The 15818-nt window shown below is 31.1% G+C and overlaps 1 protein-coding gene across 1 annotated transcript; it reads left to right on the forward strand.

Moving 5' to 3' along the window:
• Positions 1–1998: 1998 nt before the first annotated feature.
• On the forward strand, positions 1999–13934 carry mRpS23 (mitochondrial ribosomal protein S23). Its single transcript, XM_075364744.1, has 3 exons — positions 1999–2220; positions 11330–11491; positions 13465–13934. Exons 1-3 carry the CDS (start codon positions 2177–2179, stop codon positions 13781–13783), a joined length of 525 nt encoding a protein of 174 aa, XP_075220859.1. The 5' UTR covers positions 1999–2176; the 3' UTR covers positions 13784–13934.
• Positions 13935–15818: the final 1884 nt, after the last annotated feature.

The raw sequence follows: 15818 nt of genomic DNA on the forward strand, positions 1-15818 counted from the left end.
ATGATTAGATATTTTATTTGATTCACTTTTATTCATTACTAGGTTCAAGTCAGTAATTTTTAAGTTGATAAGTAAAGTTTTTTTATTATATTTGATGTGGCTGAAGTCATCTAACCAAACTCCTCCATGTTTGGAAAAATTACAAAAAAATGAAGTGTGAGGCTTGTATTTGTACGCAGTATTACTCTTTAAGATCTGTGATGTCACAAGTACACACTTATAATGTGTTTACTGTACACGCTGCTTAATTCTTGGTAGAATGTACTGCAATATCATAATAACACTTTTAATTTGATTATTTAAAAAAACAATATTTTTCTAAAACAAAATAATACTATAACGATATCTTATGAGTGAATGGATATTTATTTTCTAAGCAACAGTTTGTCAGGAATAAATTAGTATATCCATAAGTTGGACCAATTATCCATTATATTTATCAGTTTCACTACAAAGATTAAACTTTGAATATATTTCAGATGCATTTATTTTTATTGCAATTTTATGCTTGTCTATAAAATATAAGCTTGTTGTCTAATCAGATTTGTGAAAATGCCAAGCTGACCAGATTTGCATTCTGAGCCATCCAAATTAAAGGTGGAGATTGGTTTCCTCAGTAATATTTTCTTAATAAAACCTGAAAATTTATTCTTAAATATGAATAGCCTCTTTTCTAGAAACTTAATTAAAACATTTTAATCAAAACCTAATATATTTTAGAATATTCCAAAAATCAGTGATACTTAGAAACATTTGTTTTATTGTGAATTTTACCATATCTTACGCAAATGCTTGCATGTTAAAAAGAGAGCATGTTTACAGAAATATTAACCTAATTATGAATTAAAGAAAAGTATTTCTCAATGTATATTGCTTTATCAATGACTGTTTTACACAAAAAAAGAATGGATTAAAATGCTTGTCAATGTCTTACATTAACAGTAGCTGGTTTCAAAGAGTGAGGGAATGAAAGTTTGATTAGTGTTCAGTCACAGGTGGCCTAATGGAGGCAAGAATATTTATTTACTAAATTCTAGAACAATAAAACTTGCAAGTGATGTGTGAAACTATTTTTTGTAAATTTTACTGTTATCCGATTACCATATTTCACACAGTATGCACCAGTAGTAAGGTTTTTAAATGGTAATATGGGATTTATTTGTGACTTAACATTGCTTGTTAATATTAGAAAGATGGGGTAGGAATCAACCCTCAGTAACATGGTGACCTTCATAAGGAAAGACACCTGCTGGAGGTGACGTTTTTGGGCTTTCAAATTAGGCCAAATATGTAGGCACAATCCTGGACAGAAAGCTTAAATGTAAAAACCTCAATAGAATTCATAGTGTATGAGAGATGCTAATTTATAAATGAAGTAGGCCTCTGAGATACCTTGACTTAGATACACTGTGCTGGGATCGTTGAAGAAGGTACTGTTTTTCATTTATGGATACGGATTATCTTAGTTTAAATATTCACTAATTTTTTTTAAAATGATACCACACCCCTCATTCAAGTCATTGCTTACAAATATATAAAAAAATCAGGTGGTTTAAGAGTTTGATAAGTAGATTTCCATGTAGATCTGCCAAATTTTTACCACAATAAATTCGTAATCGATGTAATAAACAAAATTTGGACATCAAAGAGTTAAAAAATTTAATGAGAGCATGGAATTTGTAAGGTAAAATCTATAAGATGAGATAAATTTAAGAATAAATAAGAGAAGGTTCGTAATACATATTTTGAGAAAATATTTGGGTAAATATACACTAGTTTTATGTAACATATAATAATAAGATAAGAACTCCGATGTGGATTTTCGCGAGCAGTAGTACAGTTGTAATTTGAAATTACAACTAATTACTGCCTAGACCATATTTAATTATTACATATAACATATTACCCTTAATCCGAGTATAATGGTTATATGTTAAAACCGGTCGATAAAAATAAAGCACCGCATAAAGTATTATTATTGCTAAAGAAAAAATCAAGAAAACTTATTAGTGTCTGGAATAGTGTGTAATTCTCTCGCTAGAGAGACCGTGGTGTCAGAGTTAGCGTTAAGACTGTAATTAATTATAAGTTTAGTGTCAGTAAACTGATGTTAGAACTAATTAATTCCCAACACAAAGCTATTTGAAACACGATTTTTTATTGTGAAAGGTGAAAAATGGTTGGAAGCCGTTTGGAAAGAATAGGGACCATTTTTACCCGGTGAGAATAATAGTAATCATAACCTCTAACAACTTTTCAAGGATCGTATTTTATTATTACATTTGTAATGTTTTAATTTAGGATTTGTATTAGAAAATCCTTATTGTGGTGTTACATATTAAAGTAATTATTAAGTAATAAGTTATAATTACTGTTGATCTAGTATGATCAACATGGAAAAATAGAGGTTTTAAATGTTCTTTCAAAAGATATTTTTTTAAAAACCCAATGCAACTTCCTAACTTATTAATGATTGCAACAAAACTGTCTTATAGTTCGTAAAAGATCAGGAAGCATATTTATTCTTTATATATTACAACCTATCAAATCATAAAAATAAGGAAGAAATTATTTTTGAAGAGTAATAATGAACACTTCATTAATAATCATCAGAAATAGTTTCAAATTAGAGGCATACATTATTTTTACAAAATTTTCTGGTTTAAAAAACCAAACTAGAGTATTTTTGTTCGTTAGGATTTTGCAGAGTTAAAAATAGCTGGAGTTTATTGTAAGCTCTGCAAATTATGAAGAAGTTTAACAGCAACATTGTTACCATGTATTATCAGTTTTGAGTTGCATGAAAGGAGAATTAAGATATTAAACATAATATATAATATAATAAACATTAAAATATTAAGTGAAAGTAAATTTTGTTTTATATTGGCCCATCTCCTTTAATTTTCACCCAAAATTTAGTTGCATAGTTGGATTTATTTCTCTTCAATACTTGAGCTAACTTTTCCCCTATTACCTCTTTTCTAGTTGTTATTTTTTCAGATTCCATTTGTTTCTTTTTACTGTTTTGACCCTTAAATACACTTTTACTTCTGCAACCACCGGTATATGATTGTTATTTTTGTGAGCTTCTGATAAGCCACATGCCTTTTAAGGCTCATTATGCACTAGAGCAGTCAGTTGTCTGCAACCAAGTTGGCAGTTGTCTGAGTAGGAGATAAATTCAGCAACTCACAGTTTGTTAATATTGCCTACACCAGTCAGCAAAATGGTTATCAAGCAAGTAGCTTTAGTTATTAACAAATGTTTAAAAAACAAAAAGAAAAAATACCGAATGCATCCTTTATTGGAAGAACATCAGGTAAAATGAATTGTTTAGAATAATTCTTTTATATCCAATTCAATATAAACAAATTTTTTAATTTTGTTATAAAATCATTGTTAAATTACACTGGATCTTTACTGTTGAATGGCAACATTTGCATTTTTGTTGGGAGCGGTGTAAACTTGTCTCTGTTAGGGATGGAATGACATAGCCACATGATGTGTCATTACTGCCACCACATGCTGTAATTAATTTATTTAAAATATTTCATTCCTTAAAATTCATTCATGCAAGTTGAAGCCTTCATTCATTGTTGTCATTATTTTTATAAAAACATAATCTTTATTTGTTAAAATGAATTTACTGCAATTGATCGCTCACATTCACAAAACGACTATTCAGTTCTTGCAAAACAAAGATGTTCTGCACAATCCGCATTTATTTGCTAATGGGCGAGAAATGAAATTATGCACTTGAGGTAAAGAGCATTGGATTTATTCCAGAAAAGACTGTCTTGAGTCTAAACAATTAAGACGTGGCTCATCAAATCATGGTTAGATTTTCAAGCTGTCATTGTTTACTACTGGAGTAAAGAATACTTCAGTCAAATTCTGTAGAGAAAAACTGGGAATGAACCGTATCACATGCATTGACTGGAACAGTTATACGTGTGAGGTATATGAAGACAGTTTACTGAATAAGCCATTGGTGATTGGTGGACCTAATATAATATGCACGTTGAAATTGCCAAAACTTGCTTCACAGAAAGTATAGTAGAGGAAAAGTATTGCCTCATCAATGGATGTTCAGTGGAATTTTCTGAGAAGCAAAAAATTGTTTTCTTGTACCAGTGCCAGACAGATCTGTAGAAGCTTTGTTACCAATCATCTGATAACACATCACACCAGGGATTATTGTTTTGTCAGATAAACGGGCAGCGTATGGTTCTCTCCAGCAGCATTGCGTACACACCAGACAGTGAATCACACATTGCATTTTGTTGATCTGCTAACCCAACCCCATACTTAAACAGTTTAAAGTATGGGAGTGAAGACCAAAAATCTGAACAAGAAACATTAGGGTACAAGCCGATCAATGATAAGATTCATACTCGGTTGAATATATGTGGTAGTGGTATGAAAATGAAATTTATTTAAAAAAATTCTTTAATGTATTGTGTAATTTATACCACCAGAATAAATTATCCTTCATATTTTGTATTCTACATTGTTATTATTGTTCTGTGTTACAGGCCTATGATATTCTTAGTTCCTCAATTTATTTTTTTTGTGTTTATTTTGTATAGTGTTCTTTGATTATTATTGTATAGTATATGTTTATTATTAAATAAAGTTAAAAATACCCATTTGTAAAAAAAAAAATAAAATAATTCATTCAAATACAGAATCATTATTGCTCTGACAATAAATTGGTTCCGCCAAATCGTGGCCAGTGAGCTAGTCATTGCGGTGTTGCTGGCAATATGCAGCAATGATGTGATTCCAGCCTATAACGTGGCGCATTTATACTATTTTGTCAACAAAAACACCAGTGCTACCATGTAACAGAAGAAGTCCAATACATTCAGATCATCAGTAAGTGAATCAAGTGGTTGCATCAATAAATGTTACAACCAGCTGATCACTCATGTATTATTGGTTGCTGCAACCGAGTGCATGTGTACTCATATTAACCTTTGAGTTTAATGATTGCTGTCACCGTCCTTGTTAGCCACTGATTGCCAAGTTGCTTATTATGTAACAATCCTTAATAACATTTCTAAATCTTCCTACTGTAGTTATATAGTCTGATATTTCTTGGTGAAAGAATATTAACTGATGTAAAGATGGACTATGCATCTTCCAATGCATTGTGCCTACTTTCATGGCTTTTAAACAAAGTATTTGTTATGAAAATCCTATTTTTGTTACAGAATTCATTAAACCTTTCTCTTTCATTCCAGATGCCCAATCCATACTTTCCTACTATGTGGTCTTCCCTTCCTTCTGTACTGCTGCATTCCCAACCTCCATTATTATTGTAAAACTACCAACACCCTCCTCTTCTGTGTCTGTACCTATCTTCAATCATACCCATTCCCGTCTTTCATTTATCCATTTTGGTTATTCTAATTTCTCTTCTTAAATTTTCTTACTTAGTAGCTTTCAAAAGTGTCCTGACATTTCATGCTCCTCATGAAGCATTATTCACATTTATTTAAATTTAAATTAGCTCCTATAAAAGTAATTTTAATTCCATCAATAATTTGCTAGCCTAGCAATAGATAATCAATTTTTCATATACCAGACAAATCAGGATTTCTTTGTTCAAAAATTTAAAACTTGGTTATGTGGATAGTATTCACTGTAAAAGCATGTTTGTATATGAGCCTTGTTTAGTGTATTAAAAAAGTAACTATACACTTCTTGTTATGCACTATTACAACATTATGTAACATCAATTTTCTGTCCACGCGTTCTTGTTTTCAAAGACTTTCACAAGTTGTTCATATGGAATGTTCTTGGTGAAATCATAAATAGTAGTTTGATGAAGTTCCTAGGCTGTAGGTTTTCCTCAATAAACATCACTTTTTGTATAACCCCAGAAGTAAAATTCTATGGCTTAAGTCTGGAGAACAAGCGCTTAAAAATGACTCTTATCTGAGAAAATTCCTTTAGTAACTTAATGGACTACCTGGCTGTATGCATCATCTTTTTGACTCCAAGTATTATTAATTTCATACTCATTTAGCTCTTCCATGAAACTGAATGATTTCACAATAATGAGCCGAATTTATTCTTTCTGTGAAGAATATTGGGCTGATTATTCTTCTGCTGGTTGCATTCCATACCCGCAATCTTGTGATCATATTGTCGCATGTTTCACAGTTCGATCAGGATATTAAGAGGTTCACAATTTAGAATGTTTATTTAATAACAGTTTATTGGTTTAAAATGTTCATAATTACAACCAGACAAACTAATAATAATAACAATGGTGATAAATACAATAATGATAATAATAATAAGTGACAATAATAAAAAATAGTAAATACATAAATATTAATGTAGTAATTACAACCACAATAATAATCAGGCTAACAGTACGAATATTAGTAGTAATTTTTTTTTTTGTCTTCAGTCATTTGACTGGTTTGATGCAGCTCTCCAAGATTCCCTATCTAGTGCTAGTCGTTTCATTTCAGTATACCCTCTACATCCTACATCCCTAACAATTTGTTTTACATATTCCAAACGTGGCCTGCCTACACAATTTTTCCCTTCTACCTGTCCTTCCAATATTAAAGCGACTATTCCAGGATGCCTTAGTATGTGGTCTATAAGTCTGTCTCTTCTTTTAACTATATTTTTCCAAATGCTTCTTTCTTCTTCTATTTGCCGCAACACCTCTTCATTTGACACTTTATCCACCCATCTGATTTTTAACATTCTCCTATAGCACCACATTTCAGAAGCTTCTAATCTTTTCTTCTCAGATACTACGATTGTCCAAGTTTCACTTCCATACAAAGTGACGCACCAAACATATACTTTCAAAAATCTTTTCCTGACATTTAAATTAATTTTTGATGTAAACAAATTATATTTCTTACTGAAGGCTCGTTTAGCTTGTGCTATTCGGCATTTTATGTCGCTCCTGCTTCGTCCATCTTTAGTAATTCTACTTCCCAAATAACAAAATTCTTCTACCTCCATAATATTTTCTCCTCCTATTTTCACATTCAGTGGTCCATCTTTGTTATTTCTACTACATTTCATTACTTCTGTTTTGTTCTTGTTTATTTTCATGCGATAGTTCTTGCGTAGGACTTCATCTATGCCGTTCATTGTTTCTTCTAAATCCTTTTTACTCTCGTCTAGAATTACTATATCATCAGCAAATCGTAGCATCTTTATCTTTTCACCTTGTACTGTTACTCCGAATCTAAATTGTTCTTTAACATCATTAACTGCTAGTTCCATGTAAAGATTAAAAAGTAACGGAGATAGGGAACATCCTTGTCGGACTCCCTTTCTTATTAGGGCTTCTTTCTTATGTTCTTCAATTGTTACTGTTGCTGTTTGGTTCCTGTACATGTTAGCAATTGTTCTTCTATCTCTGTATTTGAACCCTAATTTTTAAAAATGCTGAACATTTTATTCCAGTCTACGTTATCGAATGCCTTTTCTAGGTCTATAAACGTCAAGTATATTGGTTTGTTTTTCTTTAATCCTCCTTCTACTATTAATCTGAAGCCTAAAATTGCTTCCCTTGTCCCTATACTTTTCCTGAAACCAAATTGGTCTTCTCCTAACACTTCCTCCACTCTCCTCTCAATTCTTCTGTATAGAATTCTAGTTAAGATTTTTGATGCATGACTAGTTAAACTAATTGTTCTGTATTCTTCACATTTATCTGCCCCTGCTTTCTTTGGTATCATGACTATTAACACTTTTTTTGAAGTCTGACGGAACTTCCCCTTTTTCATAAATATTACACACCAGCTTGTGTAATCTATCAATCGCTTCCTCACCTGCACTGCGCAGTAATTCTACAGGTATTCCGTCTATTCCAGGAGCCTTTCTGCCATTTAAATCGTTTAATGCTCTCTTAAATTCAGATCACAGTATTGTTTCTCCCATTTCATCCTCCTCAACTTCCTCTATAACACCATTTTCTAATTCATTTCCTTCATATAACTCTTTAATATATTCCACCCATCTATCGACTTTACCTTTCGTATTATATATTGGTGTACCATCTTTGTTTAACACATTATTAGATTTTAATTTATGTACCCCAAAATTTTCCTTAACTTTCCTGTATGCTCCATCTATTTTACCAATGTTCATTTCTCTTTCCACTTCTGAACACTTTTCTTTAATCTACTCTTCTTTCGCCAGTTTGCACTTCCTGTTTATAGCATTTCTTAATTGCCGATAGTTCCTTTTACTTTCTTCATCACTAGCATTCTTATATTTTCTACGTTCATCCATCAGCTGCAATATATCGTCTGAAACCCAAGCTTTTCTACCAGTTCTCTTTATTCCGCCTAAGTTTGCTTCTGCTGATTTAAGAATTTCCTTTTTAACATTCTTCCATTCTTCTTCTACATTTTCTACCTTATCTTTTTTACTCAGACCTCTTGCGATGTCCTCCTCAAAAATCTTCTTTACCTCTTCTTCCTCAAGCTTCTCTAAATTCCACCGATTCATCTGACACCTTTTCTTCAGGTTTTTAAACCCCAATCTACATTTCATTATCACCAGATTATGGTCGCTATCAATGTCTGCTCCAGGGTAAGTTTTGCAGTCAACGAGTTGATTTCTAAATCTTTGCTTAACCATGATATAATCTATCTGATACCTTGCAGTATCGCCTGGCTTTTTCCAAGTGTATATTCTTCTATTATGATTTTTAAATTGGGTGTTGGCAATTACTAAATTATACTTCGTGCAAAACTCTATAAGTCGGTCCCCTCTTTCATTCCTTTTGCCCAGCCCGTATTCACCCACTATATTTCCTTCCTTGCCTTTTCCAATGCTTGCATTCCAATCTCCAACTATTATTAAATTTCCATCTCCTTTTACGTGTTTAATTGCTTCATCAATCTCTTCGTATACACATTCTACCTCATCATCATCATGGGCGCTTGTAGGCATATAGACGTTAACAATCGTCGGTTTAGGTTTTGATTTTATCCTTATTACAATGACTCTATCGCTATGCATCTTGAAATACTCCACTCTCCTCCCTATATTCTTGTTCATCACGAAACCTACTCCTGCCTGCTCATTATTTGACGCTGAGTTAATTACTCAAAAGTCGCCTTCCTCTTCCCACCGAACCTCACTAGTACCTACTATATCCACGTTTACCCTACCCATTTCCCTTTTTAAATTTTCTACCCTACCAACCTTTTTTTAAGCTTCTAACATTCCACACTCCGACTCGTAGAATGTTATTTTTTACTTTTCTGGTGACCTCTTCCTTAGTAGTCCCCACCCAGAGATCCGAACGGGGGACTATTTTACCTCTGGAATATTTTATTCCTTTATTGCTTTTTTTATTCATTATTGCTTTTGAAAATGCAGAGCCACATTTTCTTGGAAAAAAATAAACAGCCGTAGTTTTCCATTGCTTTCAGCTGCACAGTACTCAGAGGACTGAGTGATGTTGATATGGCCGTTTAAGTCATTGTGACTCACGCCCCTAACAACTACTGAAAGAGCTGCTGCCCTCATTCAGGAATCATTCCTTAGTCTGGCTCTCAACAGATACCTCTCCGATATGGTTGCACCTTCGGTCCAGCTACCCTGTATCCCTGAGCACTCAAGCCCCCTCACCAACGGCAAGGACTCATGATTCATAGAGGAGGATTAGTAGTAAATGATTGTAATATTATGTGTCAGTAATAACAAATCAAACAATGAATACATAATATAGTACATGAAATAATACATAATGTAATCAAAGCAGTAAATATGACATAAAAACAGAGCATAATACATTTAATCAACAAAGAAAAACAATCAAAATATTACACATAAAATAGTGATAGATGTCTATAGTAAATAATAAATACAGATTACACATAAGACAGAGTTCAAAATAAATAATTGTTAGGAATTTATTCCAGGTAGATAAATAGAATTCAGACCCATAAACAAAAGAAACCGCTAGTTTTAACCCTTTTTAACCACTAGTCTTGTATTAATAAACAATCGTATAGTGTTCACTTGCAAATACCTTTGCTATCTACCCTGACAGTTTATGAATGAAGTTTATTGCATTATTTCTTTCACTTGTACACTTAAGTTTTACTGTCTCACTGATAGTATTTCTTGTTTACTGGAATTACTCGTGGCATCATCTTATTTGTATTGAACTGGATTCAAGACTCTCCTCACTGGACTGACATCTTGCAGACTCACACCTGTGATTCTCCTTGCTGGACTGGTTCGCAGAACTCCACCGAATCCATATGACAACATACAACTTGCAGCCTCTCCGCACTGAATTCCGCGCAGAACTGATGCTGTTACGTCTCGCAGAATGGTTCTAATAGAGCTCCTTTTTAGCATTATAAATATTTGTAAGACCAGCTGGTCTTACAAATATTTATAATGCTCGCCTCTTTACCTGCTGGACCCAACCCAAGTCAAAGCGTAAGAACAGTTGACTGAGGCTTTGTTCCCATGAATTCCAAATCTGGTCCTTCTCACCATACAACAGGTGTTCATTGTGTGACAGTGGGCAGTATAACAAAGGACGATTGTAAAACAGACCTATTCTTTACAAAAAGGGTTTCCCTTTCCAGATTCCTCCAATTATAGTTTCTATTACTCTCATAATAATCGGTAAGAATCTGTTACTCAGGCCCGCTATACCGGTCTTGTTACAATATAAAGGAATTTCATATGTAGCGTGTGTATTATTGATAAGACTATAAATGATAATTCTGTGTGCACATTCCCTGATAAACGGATTACCACTTACAATCCAATGCTCAATTACCAACCTTTGCAAAAAATATTACTCGCAGTGCAAGGAATACAATCCCTCATTACATAATCGTGTATATGTAGGTACATATATATACAGGTACATGTATATAGGTATAATTTTTTTTTAAACATTGTAAATTAAGAAAGTAAGACAAGTCAGTAACAATAATTTATAAATATTAAATTAGTATGATTATTAATAAGAATTGCTAATAAAATATCAGAAAGTACCAAAGTTTTAACGTATGCATAAATAACATTGACATATATAAAACAATAACTAGCTTTGCAGTATGCATTTAACAAAGTAGTAAGAATGACCTTAAGTATGCAAAATAGAAAACTATTGTAAAAGCAATAGCAAAAATAACAGTTATATTTTTTTTTTTGTTTAATCACCAAATTCACTTCCATTATAATATTGGTATCAACTATTTTGATAAATGAATTTTAAATTAAGTTACAAAATAGGTTATTTTTGTTGTGTGTACCGCATGTTGTATAATTTTAAATTACTGATGATTACATTTTTTTACAGGATGACTGGTTTATTGCAGTCACATGCAGTAGCATTAGAAGATCGCCCAATATGGTATGATGTTTATAAAGCTTTTCCTCCAGCAGTGCCTCCTAGATATGACAGACCTGGATTTGCTAAGCCTCCCAGAAGTATACTTTATCCTGAGGATGTGATTAGAGCGTGAGTATATAAGTTAATTTTGAAATTTCAACTTATTTCATTTTCAAGTAGAGAATGCTAATTGAAAATTCTTTTTTTACTTTTAATAAAATAAATTATTTTCATCCAACATTCTCTGAGAAATTTCTGCAAAGTATTTTTAATTAACCTTATTTGAAAAATGATAATCTGTACAAAAGTTATTTGTAACTCAGAAAAATGAAGTAATGATTATTGATATCTACCTTGAATAATAAAAATAAACTATGTAAATATTAAAGGAGGTAGTGCATTTTTAAGTAAGATAACCCCACCAAAAATTCACAAAAAAGGACTTTTAACATTATTAATAAACATTTTGGTTTATGGTTACCAAGTTACGTTCAGAAATAAAACATTTTATGATACATATTAATCTTATATGTGGTGTTACAGGTGCATACTCTAATAATACCAAGAGGATAATAAATAAATTTTTTGTTCTGATTGATACATAATAATAATAAATTATAGATCATCTGAGATATATTGTGGGGATAAAAAAAGAACTGCCCCAGCATTTGTCTGAATTGATTAGGGTAAACTACGGTAAAACCTTGATCATAGCAGCATCACAAAATGCTCAGTTAATTATATAATAAAAGTCTTTCAATCTCCATAATAGAATGGTAGCATCTTGGCCTTTCACCGGGGGGGTCCAAAGTTTGTTACCAGGTCAAGCATGGCATTTTTTCATAAACTACAAAATTCCATTTCCATATTCCCAACTTTTGTGGTGGATTAATTCATCAAGAAAAAATGTGATTGAGTTAGAGTTAAAATATAAACATATGAAAATATTAAATATCAAAAATAACTATAAAATAATTCACAAATCAGAAGGTTAATGAAAAATTACTTTAGCGCATATTTGTGTAATTTAATGAAAACTGCAATGGAAGCATTTTACGTTTTCATAAAGTTTCTTTTTTTTGAAGACTTCATAATAAGACATTTCTTGTAAGCTAAAGTATCATATTGAGTGAGTTACGTGAAGATAATTTTGTTGTCTGATTTGATAGAAGTGAATTTTTTTTTTTTTTAAGAATAAATCAATACTTAGAAATAGGTTAATGTGTAATTATAACTAAAACTCATGGTTGGATACTCTGGGTGGGCTGTCAAGTTGTTTGGCAAGGTCTGTTAAGAATTGATGTCACAGTACAATAAATTTATCATTGATTTTTTTTTTTAATTAGTATGCCTTGAAAGAGACTGTAATTGTGTTAAATTCTTCAGAGGTCACTAATTGACATCCAACTATCACAGACATTATAAGAATATCATGAGCAACTGCTGACAAAAAATTAATAATTATTATTTTAGACAATCCTAGTTAATTTAAAAAGAGGCTAGCCTCTGAAACCTACAACTCAGACTATTCCACAAAGATGCTTGAAATGAATCTTCATTATGATTTTTTCCATTTATTATTTTCTTTATCTAGTTATTCATCTTACATATTCATGGTTATATTTAAATTCTGTTAAATAAACCACCTAGTACAGAATATTGAGATAAGACATATCTTACCTTAATTTTTCATGAAAGTACTTTTGCACGATGAAATATAAATTCCATTATTGCATCAATGCAATATCCCGCAAAAGTATGTTCATGAAGGTAAGACAAAATCATTAAGGTAAGATATGTCTTATCTCAATATTCCGTAGGTGGTTTATTTAATAGAATTTAAATATAATTTAACAGTACAGAGGAGTAATATGAATCTTAAAAAAATTAATTTCAATAAAATAATATTGATTATTTAAAAATTGAAATTGATGTCTGTCTGGTTTTTGTTTTCGGGTAAAGTCTTTTTATAAATGGTTTTAAAGTGTGTTAGTTTTCTAGTTTAGTAATTGTTTAGTGCTATCTTCTTATCAGGTAAGTTGTGTTACATGAACTTAACTTATTTTTATTTATGAAATTGTAATCTGATAATAATTTTTCAGGAAATTTCACAAACAGATGGATAGAATGACACCTATGATAGACTTATCAGATGAAGTAAACTTAACTATAACTCAGAAATTGGTGCTGATGTGTAATGAATTTCAAAAACAGAAGCAAATGAGTCTGGATGATGCTTATAAATGTGCATTTGATATTTTGAAAGCTGAAGGCTTGCTCGATAGACAGTCTAAAAAGAAACAGTGGCAAGAACAGAGTAATATTAATGATAGTTTGTCAAGTAGCTTCAAATGGGTTTCAAGTAAACCTAAAGAGAAATCTGAATTAAATTTAAAAGATATTTTCATTGAAGATAAGTAGTCTGCAGTTGATAATTATTGTATTTTATTATACCATTTAGTACAGTTTGTTAATAAAATGTAACATGTAGTTCCACTCTGTTCAATATTGAAATAATATGTATATAATTAAATTGTTCGGATAATAAAGACTGGCAAGATTACTCAAAACACGTGTGGTATCTATCTATTACAATCGCCTACTTGGAAGCAATAAATATTATTCCTGTAAAAAAAGGTGTTACACTAAATGTGAAATACTATTTTGTATAAGATACTCGCTCAGAATTAAATTTAAAGAAAAAAATTAAAATAACAGAATTGTTAATTTTTTTTTTATCTGATAAAATTATCTGAGCGAGTAATCATATAAAATTTTCAGAATGCATTCTGAATGATTAATTTGTTGAAATACTGTTAAATGACATAGTGCTCTCATGTAAATATTTTTAAATCGTGTTTAATTTTAGTAATAATTACCCATATAAGAGCTTCATTAAAACCTGCTACTATAATATAAAATGATAAAGTAATTTAACAGATGTAAGTGATACTAAACGGGTAATATGCCTGTTTACATCAGTTTCTGGTGAAGATTATACATACAAAAGCGTAATATTATATATATTTAAAAATTGTATAGCAGTATTTGGGAACCAATTGGGACATTAATATAAGAAAAAAAAACCTGTGATCATCATTTTACTCTGAAAGCCACACGGAAATTCTTGAGACCCAAATTTGATAGTTTTGTTGCTTTCTGATTTGTAAAATTTAATAAAACAGGTTTCAAAACTGTATCTAGTAGTTTCCAAGAAAATATTTCAAACCAAAATAATGCTTCTTAAGTTTGCTGTTAATTAATTAACATAAACAAATATTTTTTAGTATTTATATATTTATATTAACATTATTAAGATTTTTTTTGTGTTACAATTTAACGTGCATTATTTTTTTTTATCCAGTTTTGTTTTGTTACTTGTACTTGTTTTCTGTCAATGTTATTTACATAAATTTTCTCTGAATTATTCCCTACAGACCTGTTTTATTAAATTTTTCAGTTCAAAAGACTTATAAAACCATTAATAAAACTTATTTGACTTATAAAATCAATTTACCTTGTATTTGGCATCCAAGAGTTTTAGTACGGCTTCATTTTGCCTTTGGAGTTGGAACAGAATCAAGGCAAAATACTTCACTAGCAACTTGAAAATGAAACGTTCCAGACATGTTTGTAGCAATTTTTCGCTTATATTAATGTCACAAATCAGTTCTTAAAGTAGTGTCATGCTGTTTTGAATCACTTGTCCATGGATTTCAATAATTGTTTAACTAAGTTTCAGAAAACAAAAAGGTAGAACATAGTTGTTTTTAATTTATTAAAGTGAATCTAGGGGACTACAGTGACAAGGATCAAAAAATTTTGATCTCATTCAAGTTTTTCTACTTATCCTTCAAGGTAGGATGTGTTAGATGTTGAAGTTTGAATGTGACAGAATTTTTATTTTGTAATATAGACTTCAAACCTTGAACGCCTGGGTGGGCGATGAAGCTGAAACTTTTGGTACCATAAATGGTTTACACTATCTAAAAGCACAGCATAAAACTTAAAAACAGAGTAAGCATGTCAATAATTCAATTTTCTTAATTAATAAGAGCTTCAGGTCTTGGAAGGCTGAGATTTCTGAACCCCTTTTAAAATATTGAGTTTATTTATTCTTTTATGTAGAATACATTTTGAAAAAGAATGTTTTAGAAATCATATTTCAGTTTTTGTTAATTGAGAGGGGTACAGTTCTGGAGGTCAAGAGAACTCTGAACAATATCATTTTCATTCTTTTGAAAATGAAAACATTTTGAAAAAACCCAGACCATTCTTTGAATATCACAGCATTATTAGTTAACTTTATTGTTAATTTAATTAATCAGGGGTCAGGAATCTGAAGCAAAGAGTGATTCTACAAGCAGACCTTTTTGGAAAAAAAAACAGAATATGACTTTCAAATCATGTTAATTGAAGAGGACTAGATGGTCTGAGAAGGAAGAATTCTTGAAAC

Source organism: Lycorma delicatula, chromosome 4, assembly GCF_047948215.1.
Source record: "Lycorma delicatula isolate Av1 chromosome 4, ASM4794821v1, whole genome shotgun sequence".
Classification (NCBI taxonomy): domain Eukaryota; kingdom Metazoa; phylum Arthropoda; class Insecta; order Hemiptera; family Fulgoridae; genus Lycorma; species Lycorma delicatula.

Bases quoted from the DNA above. Each gene is read 5' to 3' on its own strand.
- mRpS23 (XM_075364744.1), top strand. From the start codon at position 2,177: ATGGTTGGAAGCCGTTTGGAAAGAATAGGGACCATTTTTACCCG. The intron at 2,221-11,329 runs GTGAGAATAATA...ATTTTTTTACAG, and splicing joins ATAGGGACCATTTTTACCCG to GATGACTGGTTTATTGCAGT. The intron at 11,492-13,464 runs GTGAGTATATAA...ATAATTTTTCAG, and splicing joins CCTGAGGATGTGATTAGAGC to GAAATTTCACAAACAGATGG.